The sequence below is a fragment of the Micrasema longulum genome, unplaced genomic scaffold, assembly GCF_059751315.1.
Source record: "Micrasema longulum isolate JH-2025_06_02 unplaced genomic scaffold, ASM5975131v1 h1tg003018l, whole genome shotgun sequence".
NCBI lineage: Eukaryota > Metazoa > Arthropoda > Insecta > Trichoptera > Brachycentridae > Micrasema > Micrasema longulum.
Window position 1 is genome coordinate 1 of NW_028280126.1, and position 16046 is coordinate 16046.

The 16046-nt window shown below is 30.3% G+C and overlaps 1 protein-coding gene across 1 annotated transcript; it reads right to left on the reverse strand.

The window, feature by feature from the left end:
* Positions 1 to 1116: 1116 nt before the first annotated feature.
* AstCC (Allatostatin double C) lies at positions 1117 to 14487 on the reverse strand (the record flags this gene model as incomplete). Its single annotated transcript, XM_088241689.1, has 3 exons — positions 14274 to 14487; positions 8612 to 8750; positions 1117 to 1302 (listed from the first exon to the last, which is right to left on the reverse strand). Coding segments are annotated over exons 2-3 (324 nt in total), but the record flags the coding sequence as incomplete, so codon positions are not given.
* Positions 14488 to 16046: the final 1559 nt, after the last annotated feature.

The following is a 16046-nucleotide window of genomic DNA, read 5'->3' on the forward strand; positions in this document are numbered from 1 at the left end:
ATTGTTAATCTTTTTGAAATATTAGCTTCATAAGTCATTAACCCTCGGTGGTGGCGTAGGGTAACCATTACAATGAAATATCGAATAACATGGACCATGTCGATTTTATATTTTTGCAAATCTACTATGGTGAAGGTGTGTAGTGATATTTGCATGTTGGTGTAGTGTTGTTGTCCTGACGAAGAGACGGGTTACGTCTCGAAACCGGTAGACAGATAAGTCGGTGAGTGGTTTTATACAAATTTTATTAACATAATAATTAAGATTAACAAAATTAAAATATATTTAAAAAAAAAAAAAATAGCCTTTGTCCATTAAAGTCATTTAATAAATATAAATATTGACAAATGTCAACATATGGAACAGTTGGGGAAACACGGATGTTTTAACATAGACAGAATGATGAATGTAACACAGTGTGTAAAGTGGCCACTTCAACCAGCCAATGACAGCCCGAAAGCCCTGTAAATTCCTAAATTTCCATATTCCCTTCTCAATAATATTTTCCCTCTATGTCGCAACAAATAAGATATTATTCAAATATTTATTTAGAAAAAATAATAGATGATTCATAATTTTATATTGCAGGTATAATATTTCCAAGAATTTTCAGGTAAACAGGTAAATAATGTACATTCTCTGGATCATCATGATTCACACCTTGTTTGCACTGACACTTCAATAGCAGTTTATCTATATCATTTTAGTAACATGGAAGGTAAGGTGATCAGTCTTACGCTCAGGTGTTAGTCCAGGAACATGGAAATTCCACAGTAATATTTAATGTCTTCTGCCGGGAATCGAACCCAGAACCTCGAGAGTTGTAGGCGAACAGGTCAACTACCACAGAACGAGGCTGACCCATCTCTACTTAATTTTCCTACTTAGGACTTTTATATAAAAGCAGCCATTGAGTCGACACTCGTCCAGAGTTCTGGTTCAATTTCATGCCCAGATCTGTATTCTTAATCCGCCTGGGTACAGAGAAACACGTCAAAGAGGTACGACAACCCTATTTTAATTTCTGATAATATTGTAACATTATTAAATTTAAACGAATAAGGATTGTAGGAAAAATCAAACTCTAGAAAATTAATTTCAATTGTGTTTTTTTACGTTAATTTTGGGTGGTGCGATCCTCGCTCTGAAGCCATTGTCATGCCCTCCCATGACAACTGCGGCGGGGGACGGGGGCGCCGGACCACCCAACTCCCCCCTCGCCCCCTCGCGACCATCGAGGGCCCGCTGGAGCATCACCATCAGACGATCCAAAAGCATGGCCGCCCGTTTAGGCACCACCATCTAAAAACAGACAAGCGATTAATACCCGCGGTCGAATGGTCAGCGAATTTGCCGACAAAGCTCGTCAAGTTCTCTAGTTCAATTCCAGACACGGTTGACGTGATTTTTTAAAATTCCTCTTATTAATTTAATACAGCATACGTATTCAAATTAAAATGAATAAGTTATGTTTTCATTACTCTAGAGACGAATGAAATTATATTGTATTCCATGTTATTATTCCAAAAAGGTGGTGAGTCATCCTTCAACCGACAATGCATTTCGAAACTTTTGTCGAATCGAATTATAAACTTTGGTATAGATCCCCTAAAGAGTTAAATTGTATAATGATCGAGCTGAACCCGGCAATGTTTTTCTATTGCTAGATTTGAGTATATACTCGTATGAAGATTAACAAAACAAAACTCGTGTCATAATCCAGGTGGAAATACAGGAATACTTTTGTATGAAGAAAAGTCAGACCGCGTTTCCTTTTATTTTAAAAACTTTGCTTCATTATGCATTTACGTAAAAATAGACACAAGTTCAGTTTTCTTAAATAAAACCATTGACCTGTTAATACACATAGACGCACACTGAGGTCTCTAAAATTATGACACTGAACTCATGCCCAACGCGTCTTTAGTCGTTCTTTAACCGCCAGCCAGGTTTTGATGTAAACTTGACATTATATTCAAAATGTCTGATCGCGTAGTGAAATCGTGTTAAAACCAATCAGATAAACATAAAAATTATGGTGTTACTTATCTCTGATAAGTTAGTACCTAGTACCTACTTGTTTATTTATTTATCAATATATTAAAAGAAAACAACAGCCATTATAACAAAAAAATACAATATTTACAAATAAACAAAAAATATAGGCCAATTATAGTTTTCTATGCATTACTAAATACAATACATTAAAAAGAAGAAGCGTACCTTTAAAAAAGCCACTCCGCATTATTTCACGCGCAAAATAATGAAATATTTTAAAAGTAAAAAAGTTTTAGGGTGAATTCCAAAACTGAAAAGCATTGATTTTTAAATATATAATTCTTTTTGCAAATGTCGAACTCTGCTCTTCTTACCGACAAGAATGCACTTTATGTAGGAATATGATATTCAAAAATTTATTAAATCGTTTTGGAATAACGAAAAAAGGAGTAAAAAGAAAAATGTAAATGTATAGAAATTATATAGAATTTAAGGAAAAAATCTGATTGGGTTCCATAAAAAATACAAACTTTTTTACATACAAAAATAATACTATCCTGTCATTTTTTTTTAATTTATGCATTCTCGTGGAATGTAACACTAGTAGGTCGATAAATAAAACATTTACGCTCCTAACTTTTTTCTGTTAATTAGATTGAACGTTTTAAGAGTTATAAACATGCCCAGGGCAAACTTTGTCATTTTGCAAAATAAACGCAAGTAAATCGCTCCTGTAGTTATTTAGTCTATCTAGCACGCTTAAATGAACATTGCCTTTTATATATTTTGACCGAAAAGCAATAGATATGTCATAGGTATGAAAGTTAACAATATATATTAGTAAATGCACGAAAAAAATTAGGTTTCGTCAACAATATTTTAAATCTAATCTGGAACTCTAGACATTAAGATGGCTATCATTGGCTGTGGAATATTCACCATTCTTGCCGATGACAGGTCATAAACCATGTAAGTGCCTAGACTCCCTATTTGTTGCTGTATATTTTTTATCTCAATAACTCCCTAGGGCGGGGAATCCGGCCTGATTTACGAATATTTAGACACACTAAAAATATTAAAATAACTAAATTTGAAACTTTTTTCGGCCACTCGGTTTTTAGGTTGGGCGGAAGATATTGCATCAAGCAATATGCCCGCCAGAGGGCACACATTTTCAAAATTTATATTTCAACAAATAAAATTAAAATATATAATAAATACACGGATTTTTTGGGAAACAACTATAAAAGGCATAGAATTAAGAATAATCCAGAAGGAGCGTAGAATAATATTTGAATACATCAGACTGTGTCCAATAAACCTCCCACTTTCACCACGCGCATCTGTAAAGTCACCGTGTAATGTTGCCAGATCGCGAAAAACATAATCATAACACAAATGTAAGATAATTATATATTTTTAAAAAAGCAATATTTGTTGATTTCTCTAAAATTTTATTATAATAGTAATTTAATTAATGAACTTTGAACTTAAAAAATAATTAGTTATAAATAAAGCTTGTACTACCCTAGCAACACTAACAAAATGTCCATTTCGTCTTCTTTGACAATCTAACAGACGAAAAAATAATTAAATTTTTGAGTAATGTATTTGCTACCTACACAAGCTTTTGTTCCTAAACATGAAATGTGATCCCATCCTGTTTCTTTAAAATTCCAGCAGACATTAAATTAATAAATTAATTAAAACCGACACAGCACGGCATAGTTGAATTTAAATCGGGAGTTGCGTACTGAGCGACGTCTACAAAGAAACTAATGGGTCAAAACTACTCTTACTCAAATAAAAGACATAACCTCCACAATACATCAAATACAAATAATATAATCACTAGATCCTCAACACAAAGACAACTTAAACAAATACAAATTAATACCACTTTCGGACAAAGGGATTTTGAGTATTATTCAATTAAAATCTATAACCTACTTTCACTATCTATTAAAACAATTAGAAACGAGAAAATGTTTAAAAGGCGATAAAAAAAATGGATAGTGGAGCTGGTAGAAGTAAAATGGATTGTCTCATTCGCCCATACCAATATTGAATCAACTGCTCCACAAGTGTATAGCTTATGTTAGGTTTTTGTTATTTTTATTGTGTGTTGGGTAATATAAAAATTATAGATGCACATAAATTCCTTGTTTTTAAAACTGTCTGAATATTTGTTAATTATCTCTGTTTTTTTAAGTTAGTCTTCTTTGTTTATTCTCAAATGTAATTTCAAAAAAGCATATTGTTAAGTGTCCTCGGTACGGGAAACCCGGTGAGGTCAAATTATTTTTATTATTAATTATAGTCTGTAAGCGAAAAGTATGAATAAATAAATAAAAAATAAGAAAACGTAAAACTACTTTAAGAGTAGTTTAGTCATTTTCTGTTTGATGCGCGTATGCGGTTTCTGGACTTTTCTTATTTCTATGATAAAAGACTTTTTGCGTTTATAGAACTTCTAAATAATAAAAAATATATTATATTATTTCACAAAAGTCAACGGACAAAAAATTGAGTACATGTGAACGTTTGAACATAGGTAAAATGGTGAAAGTAATACCATGTTTAAAGTTACAACTTTAACCTAAATTTGGATATTCTCTTAGTTTTCTCTCTCTGTTGCAATTTTTTTAATATGTACGGATGTAGTAGAAGCGAGGTTTGTATGCATAGATGGAGTGATATGGCGTTCTATCCTCTCTGCCTACGTTAGGCGCAACAACGTGATCGTTCGATTTTTGTACTAAGACCAGAACTATTTTCACTTTCTCCACTCTTGAAAGCGTTTTTATATATTTATTTTGTTTTTGTAAGAAAATGTTTTTAGCTTATATACTCGTATTGTGACGAAGGATGGAAGGGTTGAGAAAATGTAGATGTTCAAACATAGGCAGAATAGTGAATGCTACACCGTGTGTAAATTGGCCACTTAAACCAGTTAATGGCAGGTCACAAGCCCTGTAAATGCCTAGACTTCCATATTCCATTCTCAAAAATGTTTTTCCTCTCAACAACAAATGGCAACAAATTTAAATATGAATAAATCCCTGGAGAGGACAGGAAATCCAGCCAGTCTGCAAGCATTTGGACGTACTTAAAACGTTGTTGTATTAACTTCCGTAGCAGCATGTTATTTTTATCAAAACAAGAAAATTTATACAAAAATTAACCGTATTACAAAACTATTTTTTTTATGCCGATACTCGAGTGTAAATTCAATGTTTAATTAATTAACAGTACTAACCTACTAGCAAATATTATTTTACTTTACGATAATATTTGTGCATATGTATGTGTTAATTTTTGAAAAACCACAGAATTTCGGATTTTTTTTTATCAAATAAATATTTAAAAAATCATACTCCCATTTAGAAAAAAGGTACCTAAGTCACAAAATTCATTTATATATAAGGCAGTAAAAAAATATTATGAAAAAAAAACATTCTTTATGAAGAAAAAAAAATCAAAATTCAAACTAAAAGTTCAAAAAATGTGTCAAAAAACTATAAATGAAAAATATGTGCATTGTTATTTTTAGAGCACACACATAAGAATATGTTTATGTGTGCCCTACTTCAAGATTTAAAAAAAATATATTTAAAAAGACCTATTCGTTAAATTTCTTTGGCACCGATTTATCCGAATTATTTTATACTTCTTTTTAATCCAGTTTTTCTGTCAAAAATATTTTGCGTGCATCCAATTATTTCATTGATTTTTTTTAATGTTACTACTTGTCATCTACAATTATATTCTTCATCAGATTTAGAGCAGCAAACAATGATTTTTCTTACGAATGAAAATTGTGAAATGAATGAAACCATTTTTTACATGAATACTCAACGTACACTATTTCTTACGTGTGTAGCGAAAATAATTTAAATATGTATGCGCAATTGGAGAGCTAATGACTTTTTCTGATTTTACTTATGGTGAATCAAATATAGAACCTGAGAGGTATAACCACTAGGTATACCACAAGATGTTTAATTTCAAAGTCTGCAATGTTTTCATCACGATTTAATCGTAAAGTTTAAAATACCTTTTTTTAATAAAATCCAACTTTTAACAACCCATCCTAAGTTTATCTCCTTAAATGTGCAAAGGGGGATTCGCGCTAATAATGTACCAAATAGTTTACTCAAGGTAAAGTAAGTTTTACATATTCTTATATTTAACGACCTGATATTACTCGTACTAGAATTTTATTCTCCTTGGTGTATTAAAACTTGCCCTATATAATATTTACAATACTTTTTGCACTTTATTTTGTGTTAGCAAAGCAAGGATTACATTGTTATGTTGTGTGTGGATTGGTGTGTCGGGAAGGCGCATATCACTTCCATGTATTTTATATAGTATTTTTATGTATGTCGTGGCAAGCCACCGATGCAGTCCCGATTCAACGATTTTGAGTCTGCACCAGAGTAATGAAATGGGGTTATGGCGCGTCACAAGTCACAACACACCACGACAATGTGTTTCTAGAAACGTCTCCTTAACGCATTGAGTTACTGTTCACAGCCACTCAAGCACATTAAGCAAGCTAAGCAAGCACGATCTTCTTCTCTGTCGTTCCTCAGTTCTGAGGGTCGTGATCATTGGTACTCTTACCAGCCATTCCATTGACAAAGCGTTTCCACTATTCACGGCTCTGTGCCATCTTCGCAGCTCCATATAGGGTCACCCGTGACGTTGTTTTTACCTGGTCGATCCATTGAGCTGCAGTTCTGTCTCTGCTTCTTAGTCCGGGTACACTGCCCGTGATTATCATTTTCTCCAGATTTTCTGGGTCACGTCTGGCTATGTGTCCGAAGAGCTGCAGAATACGTAGGCAGCATATGGCCGATAGGCGAACTTTTACGTTGAGTTCCTCCAGAATAGAGACATTTGTTCTTCTGGCTGTCCATGGTATTCTCAGCATTCGATGCCAACACCACATCTCAAAAACATATATCCTCTCCTGCTGACGTGTTTTGATTGTCCACGTTTCTCCGCAATATAAGAATATTGGAAAGTAGTGGAAAGCGTACGCACTATTAACGTTTTAGTTTCCTTCGAGATGCCCCGATCATGCCAAATTTTGGTCCGTCGAGTCATGGCATTTTTAGCAATTATGAATATAACTGAATCCTTTCAGCCGTTATTTTGCTCTACATGTGCAATCTAACGCGACACTCCTTTCTTGATTTTGTCGAAAAAGCTTGTCTCAGACTCGCAGAATGTACGAATCTCGACATTAAAAACGATAGAAGACCCTTCAACACACTACCACTCCGCAATACGACACGACAATGTAATCATGCCTAAACTCGCCAACACGACAGACCAGTACTCAACACAGTCCGCGAGAACAGTGTAATCCTCCTTTTAGTTGTCTCTCCACAACCCGTTTGTTATCACGGCATTGCTAAACAATCAATGTGAAGGTGCAGTGATCAGTTTTACGCTTTTTGAAGCGTCAGATACCAGTCCAAGAAGAGTTATATATTGTAAAACAAAACCACCATCAAACCTAAGGCGGACATATCTTTATTTGTTTTACTTTATGGGATTTATACGTGAGATTAGATTATTAATGGGAATTATTCATTGAAGATTTCGATTCTATTTCACTCAGTGAATTGTATTCTTCATCCATCTGGATACAGCTATTTTCATAGATACATAAAAAGCGAAACATTTATGGACCAATACTATTTTAGAACAGCATCCGAATAACGTTAAAAAATAATTAAGAAAGAAAAGAATTAGGAAAGAAAGAAAAATTAGATTAATAATTAAATAATTTGAACGATTTCAAAATTGAAACTCGAAATATGAATCATTAAAAGTACTGAAAATGGAGAAATAAAAATTATGTTAAAAAAATAATAAGAGTTTTCAAAAAAAATAACCAATGGCTCAAGGCTGGAAAAGTATAAAAAGACAAAAATTAAACATGAATAATTTTTTTTAAATTTATCGTTTTGTAATGAAGTTATTCATTATTTCCTATAGTTGTGTTTTTTTAAGTAAATTAATTTACTATTCACAATAATTCGCCGCTTCAGTTCGTTTTTGTTCAACAGACCAAAACACAAATCTGCAGAAATAGAGCTTTTATGTTTTTATTGTGAAATAGGCATAAATAATGACCACAACTTTTTTTATTTTTTCATTTTTTTTTTATCAATAAAACCTCAAATAAAAAAAGTACATACTATACTTCCAGGAGTTATTTAAAAAACTCATTTGGGACCGTACATAAAAAAAACATTTTTGTGACAATAAATAATATCATACATAGTTAATATATCCGAAATAGTAAGAAAACATTATATAAGAAACATATAAAACACTTAAGACAATATTCGTTAAAAACCCATGAAACATTTTTTTTTAAATGTCTTTTATTTGAATTTTATAAATAAAGGCTGTCAGAACTCCTGTACACTAAACTCGAATTCGTCAAAAGCGGTATGTTGGACAAAAACGAACTAAAGCGACAAATAGCATTTTTGTACCTATTTATTTGTTCATATCAGTGAATCGCTTGCCAAACACAGGAGTCTGACTCGTTCTTAAAACGGTTTTTTAATATAAATAACTTTCATACCGGATACTCATCGTAGTTGATCTTTATATCATTGGACTCCAGTTCACCACTGTCGTGAGGGTTGTCCTGAGCGGAGGACGATTGAGCCGAGGCCAGGGTCAGCAACAGTAGGGGAAGAATCGCCAAGTAATTTGACATTCTGAAATGGTAATCGTTAACATCAATAATGATACAAAATTGGCAGGCATATATCACAATCCGTGGACCGTCACTGAAGAGAGAGCCTGATCATCTTATCTTTTATATATATATATATATATATATATTTACAATATTATACATAAGAGGTTAAACATGGTATTCGAAAAAAGAAAAATTACATAGCAAGGAAATACATATTACAACGGCAGCAAAATTAAATATTGAAGCTAGTATTCTTATACTATGTCCTCATCTCTTATCGAACATTAACTAAAGAACTTTTTTTTTTAAACTAAACAATTAAATGTGAATTATTTTTTTCCGATAGAAATTTTAAAATTCATTCATAAGTTAGCCACTGATATTATTGTAGACTTAAAACTAAAACTTGAACAAATTAGTTATAAACATGGACACAATACAAGAATATCAGATATCGATACCACATACAACATTCCAAAACAAGACAAGGAAAATCGAGACTCATAAACCAGGGACTGAAATTATACAATAAACTACCAGACAAAACTAAACAAAAGACTCAGACAAACTTTTCAAAAGGCGTAAAAAATAAAAGTATCAACAACAGATTAAAAATAAAAAAATATTTATTATTTTTGTAAAATGAATGTAATAATCCGTAAGGGTTAATAAATTAATTTCAAAAAATATATATATGGTAAGAAAAGTAAACAAAAAATCCCACAAGGGCATGGCCTGTTCGTGGGTATACAAGAAATGTTTATGATTTTTATGCTCCTATAATAAATAGACAGGTTCAATATTTTTGCATAATATAAGAGAAATTAGGATGTACTTTTTTATTTTTATTTTCAATTGAAAAAGAAAAAAAAAACATAAAAATACGAAATATATCGAAGGAAAAAAGAGTTAATATCTTTAGTTCGAATCCAGGATTGTGCGTGTTTTTTAAAAGAAGGAAAATTTTGAAAGTTTGGGATTAACAAAATATTATCAGTAAAAAAAGAATTAAAAATATTTGGGCATATAAAATATGCATGTCTCTGCTAGCCTCGTGTTAAAATGTTGTATTTCTAGCACACGATTCCTTCTTAGACTTGATCTATTTTAATTACTAGTAAATAAATTTTCATTCGTAAATATATATTTCAAACATTGAAAACAATATATTTGTCTTATATAAGTAAGTTTAAGATATGTTATTTACGCAATATTTTTTTATTTGTAGTATCCTTTATAATATGTATGCTTCCACTTTTTACTTTGTTGTTTCCAAAATCAACAAAGGGCTCTTGGCCTCATAAAGTTAGGGATACGTTTTTTTTTTGTAATGTGAATAAATAAATTTAAAAAATAAAAATTTTCCTTCCGTAATATTACAAATGATCATCGAACCGCTGATATTGGAACAACAATAAATTGACCTATGCACCATCGGATGCGGAAGGGGTAGTGATGATGAAAACAATTCAAAGTACGATTATGTTTCCGATTAATTTAAAATGGAAAAAGGTTTTAAAATGAATCCGGTGGGTACAAAATATTGTTACATAATAAATTACATCATATTCATCCTCTGTGGATGCAATCAATTGTTTCGAAATTTCAAACACACCGAATTATTTGATTCAAACCGGTTGATTTCATTATTGATTATTCTTTACTTGTAAAGAAAATGCATGCGGGTGTCATAGGTTAGTGTCGATTTGACGTTTTATAACAAATTCAAGTTATTCTCGACGAAATTGCAAATGTAGATTTCCAAAGAAATAGTAATTAGGCTTTAAAGGCGTATAGTATTTTCTTTTTATTTTCATAAAATTTCAGAGTTTAGAAAACCAAAAACAATCGCCAAAATTATATATTAAAATCCTAGAACTCACCCTTCATAATATTTTTTTTAAGAACTAGAAGTACCCTCAGTTCACGGCATCTTTAAAAAAGAATCTATCTACAAACTTTCAATGAAAAAAACCCACTTATTTTCAAATTTCTCGGAACCCTTAATTTTTACATAATTTAATTTTCTATTTCAATACAACTTTACTAATCTTCTAGAAGTTTTAAAACCAGCACTAAATATTAAAATATTTCAGTATAAATTTTAAAACTCATGAGATTCACCCTATCCTGAACTCCGTACAGAAGAAAATAGTTTCTTTTCGTATGTATAATCTAGTTTTAAGGAACTTATTTAGAAAATAAAAATGAATGTAAAACATTATCCTTCTTTAAACACGAGTTTTTATTCTATTCGGGAGGTGGAAACGTTATTATAATTTATGTATCTATATTCCATACGTTATTTTATTTTCTTTTTTGTGAACCAATTTTGATCAATAAATAAAATAATAAAAAATCGCAATGGAAAACTATTCTCTTGTTAAAATTTAAAGTCGGACTAAACTGAAAAATTCAAGTAAAAATCTAATTAAATTAAATTTAAAAAAAAGGACTTATTTATATAAAAATTATTGCACTTATAGCTTACAAAATTCGTAATTAAATATATTAACGTTCGAAGTTAACTTTTTTTTTAAAGGCCATCCTAATAGATGGAGTGCCCTTTGTTAACAATGTTTTGAGTTCGTCTTTATTTTTATAGACATGGTCTAGATACCCCTCAACAATTCCTCATTCTTCTCTGACACATACAGTAACTCGGCTGCGGAATCATCTCCCATCCACCATCAAAGATGTTACTACAATATCTCTGTTTAAATCACGTCTGAAGAAACATATCCTTTCTCTTCCTTAATCTCTCATCCTTTACTCTTTCCTCTTTATTCCTCTTCCCATTGAATCACAGTATTGATTTACGGTCATTTGTATACAAATTCAATAATTCCTACTTTTGTGTGTTAGTTTTTTATTTTTATTTGAATACATTTTGTAACTGACATTTTGGAAATAAAACTTTTATTTTATATGATGTAATAATTTATATTTCCATATTTTATTTAATAGGTTGGTTGGAAGAAATTGACAGTAAGTCCGCCAACATACAACTTTCATTATGTACCAAAATTTTAATAATCAAAATAATATATTTGACCCCTTAGAGAATCATTAGTGAATTTATTTATTTATTAAGGAAATCATACAGTATTTATATAAATACAAAGCACAAAAGAACAATTAAAAAAAGTAAGACCAATTACAGATTTCACACTAATTTATTATGAATACAGGAGGAGAGGGGGAAAATAATTAAATTGTAAAAAAGGAAAAAAATAAACATTAAATAAAAAGTGCATAAAAGGGAGAAGATATTGTATAGCTCCAACTTTACTTTCCTCCCTCTCTCTCTGCTTCCACGAACATTTATATTTCTTAGTAATAATACACAACCAACAATAATTAATTAGATGTAGTTAGTAGATGTACATATGAATAAGTATAAATTAAGATTCGAAATCAAGTGTGAAAATCAAAATCAAAAGTAAAAGTTCAAATTAACATTAATAGTTTACATTAAAATTAAAAGTTTAAATGAAAAGTTAAAATTAAAAGTCAAAATTAAGAATGAATTAAAATTAAAAAGTTAAAATTGAAAGATAAAATTAAAAGTCAATTAAGATGAACATATTACTGCGGGATGAAAGCTTTTTACGAAAATCCTTTGCTTTCACTTATTTCAAATTAAATTTATTTCAACATAAATACAATATAACACATATTGCCAAAATATGTTTTAAGTTTTCCATTTTTTTAACATTGATTTATTCATACGAAGATACTTTATATATTACAAAAAAATGTATCCCTAACTCCATGAAGTAAAACCAGCCCAGCAAACTTAAAATTGACATGAAAATAAGATTGGAAGACATTTTAAATTTACAGATATATAATTAAATGATAAATCCTTTCACCGTAAATTTGAAGAGGTCGATATAATTTATCAAAAAGAGTTACTTTTATATTTTCAGTATTTCCGGAAGCCAAAACTTTGACAAAATAAAAAAACTGCCTGGTTTGTATCCAAAAATGTAGAAAGCAATTAAAGTTAATTTTAATACCCTTTCTCTTTACTCTTCCCACATCTTAACTTGTTAAATCGGGTTTCAGTGTGGTGAATAACATCATGATAAAACAAAGAAATCGTCTGAAAATCACTGAAAGAGGAGACGTTCGTTTGTTTTTAACGAAAATTGAACCAGACATAAAATATTTAGTCACAGCATCAGGCTTAAAAGGTTCTCATTAGTTATTGAATGTGGTTTTTAAAATTTATTGTATTTTTAGAATAAATGTATACGCTTCCTTTTTTTGTTGCAATAAAATATTAATTATTAAAAAAAAATATTTAAAAGGTGCCCTTTGTTAAATTGGGATACAACACATAATAGAAAGTGGAGTCATGCGTATTTTTGAAGAATATTAAAACAAAAACTCCCGTTGGTCCCTTTTTCTCTTATATCACTCAAATTACATACATTAATATTATTATTATTAATTAAAATTTCTCTTTTGAAATTTGTATTACTACTAAAATCGCTTTAATGAAATTTTATCGACTTCTCTTGGTTTAAAATCTTCTCCTTATATTGCTTTTTCAAATTTTAAAGATTACTTGCTATACTTGTTATTCCTTCTTTATTTTTTATTTTTTCTCTGCTGCATTGGCATGTTTTTATACTTTTAATTGCTTATATTATATATGTAAATAAAATCAATATATTGCTGCTCTTACTATAATGTGTCATTAATTTTGAAGATGTTTTTAAAATTGACCTAAATTTATCGTATTATATTTCACTTAAAGATTCTTCTCATCGTTTCTTTGAATCCCTTAAAATAAATATGTGTTTATTTATGTTTTTCCTTTTTTTTAAAAAAAATGTTGTTACTATTTCATTTTATTTTTTACATCTGAGCATGTTTTTCATTCTTTATTTCAATTCTTAATTTTTAATTACTCTTACAAATTTTCTTCATTTTTAATATTATTTCCATTCGTAAATACCCACTACAAACTTTAAAATATCTTTTTTTCACTTAAATTTCAATTTTGAAACAACTTTCATTTATGTTTTTCTTTTTCCTTCTCTTTTTTATACTTTCATAATTAACCTTACATATAATTGCTTTATAATATGGGAACTTCACTGGTCCATTAGAATTAAGTCTAATTTTGTAAAATATTTAACTTTGTAACTGTACTGTATGTTTCCTGAATAAAATAATTTAAAAAAAAAAAAAAATTGTTGCATAAACGTCGAATTAATAACTATCTGAACAACACGATTTAGAAGTATTATTATTAAAATACTATGTTTTACATTCAAGCAATATTACAATTAATGCACAATGATTTTATTCTTTGTATTTTAATTCCAAATGTTACAGCCAAACTAGGCATGTGCCTGTTCTCAAGCTAGCAATTTATGATTTCAATTCAATATTATTTAAGCATTCCTACAAAATTAAAAAAAAGCTTTTTGTATACTCAAGTAATTTCCATCGAAAATTTCTGCAGCTATCCATTCTGGTTTTCAGAGTCATCTAATTTATTAAATAACAATTGAAACATTACCTGTAATTGTGTAAGTAAACTTTAATCCTTGTTGCACGAGTTTGCCAAATTCATCCACGCATTAAATTCGAAATATTAATTTGAATAAATAAAATAATACTAAGTAAAATGGAACTTTCTCGTATTGGGTGTTCCAGTATACACAAAAAATACTTGACTCCTGCTTTTAAAAACAATTTTTGTAAGGTTTTTGCAGTAGCAGGGGATGTTTACTCAACGGTGAATCGGAAATAATTAAGGCTCCCTAGGACAATGGCTCAGTTATATACATATTATGGTAGTCATACTACGCCGACGCAACGCCTTGACTGGGAACTATATAAAATCACAATTCTATGCTTAGTAGGTATCACAGATCAAAGAGAGTAATCTAGTAATGTATACCTTTGCCCGTGTCCGGGCGGATGAAAAATGCAGTTATGTGTGTGAAATAGAATCAGAACTCTGAACGAGTGTTTTCAACTCGATGGCTCATTCATCCCCCTCTCCGCACCCAGTGGTGTACAGTAAACCAAATGCAGCGTGCAATGCAAGTTATAAGGGACTATAAAATGTTTTAAAAAACTCATAAATAAAATAAAAAAAATTACTTCTCATTAGTAGCATCATATATATTTTTTAAATTTATAATTTTGAATTCCCATGTAAACAGTCATTGCATTGGCCACGCCCCTAATACGTTACGATCCATGTTAATTTTGAACTTTGTTTGTAACCGTCTAAATTTTTATAGAACATTGTCACAAAAGGGAAATATCAGGTTTTTTTACATTTTTGTCTACAAAATACTGTCCAGTAAAAATAGGTTTTTTGCTTATTATTAGCATAAATAATATTTTTAAATTTGTAATTTTGAATTCCGCAAAAACGGTCATTCCATTAGCCACGCCCCTAATACGTCATGATTCATGTTTATTTGTTCCTGTCATTCAAATTTGTTAAGAACATTGTCACGAATCTTGACGTCACAACTGTCAAGGCCAAACATTTTGCGTTTCTCTATCGAAGTTCTTTTTTTAAATTTATGTATGGAAACATTTCTCCACATTATCCATATTGATTTTGAAAATACTATTATTTTAAATCCATTTCATATATTTTTATCGGTAATCGTATGATGTGATATTTCACTATTTTCAATGCAAAACACGTCGCGTTTTCCTAGGGACATTTTTTTTAAAAGTAATGTATGAAAATATCAATATTGATTTTGAAAATGCAATTAATTTTTCTAAATCATTTTCGATCATAAATTGTATCCTTCTTGTCATAGTGTTGAAATTGTCGTGGATAATATTAATATTAATATCATTTACCTCGCAATGTAGTTTCAATAAGGTTTCGGTTTTTTTCTTCCTAACTTAATAAGCCACTGGGTTATTATATTTTTTGCATAAAAGTTACATCGTGTTGGGTGAATAAAATATATTTAACCTTATTGTAAATTCTAGGAGCCATAAAGCTAAAAGACCTTTGTCCGAAAGCAGTTCTCTTCCGCGGTACAATGTGTTTCTGTGACGTCACACTACGAGTTGATATATTGTGTGCTGTTAAGACGTGGTCAATTTTATGATTGTGATGATTAAATATTATTGTTTTAGCATACAATTGTCTAACGTCCAAAACATTCAATTCCTTGAAGAGTTGCTCTGAAGGATAGCGATACGGTTTTTTATTTATCACTCTAAGAACAGACTTTTAACACTTGATGAGAGGGGTCGAGACAAGACAATGATGCACCTCCCCATCCTAAGATACCGTACGACAATACAC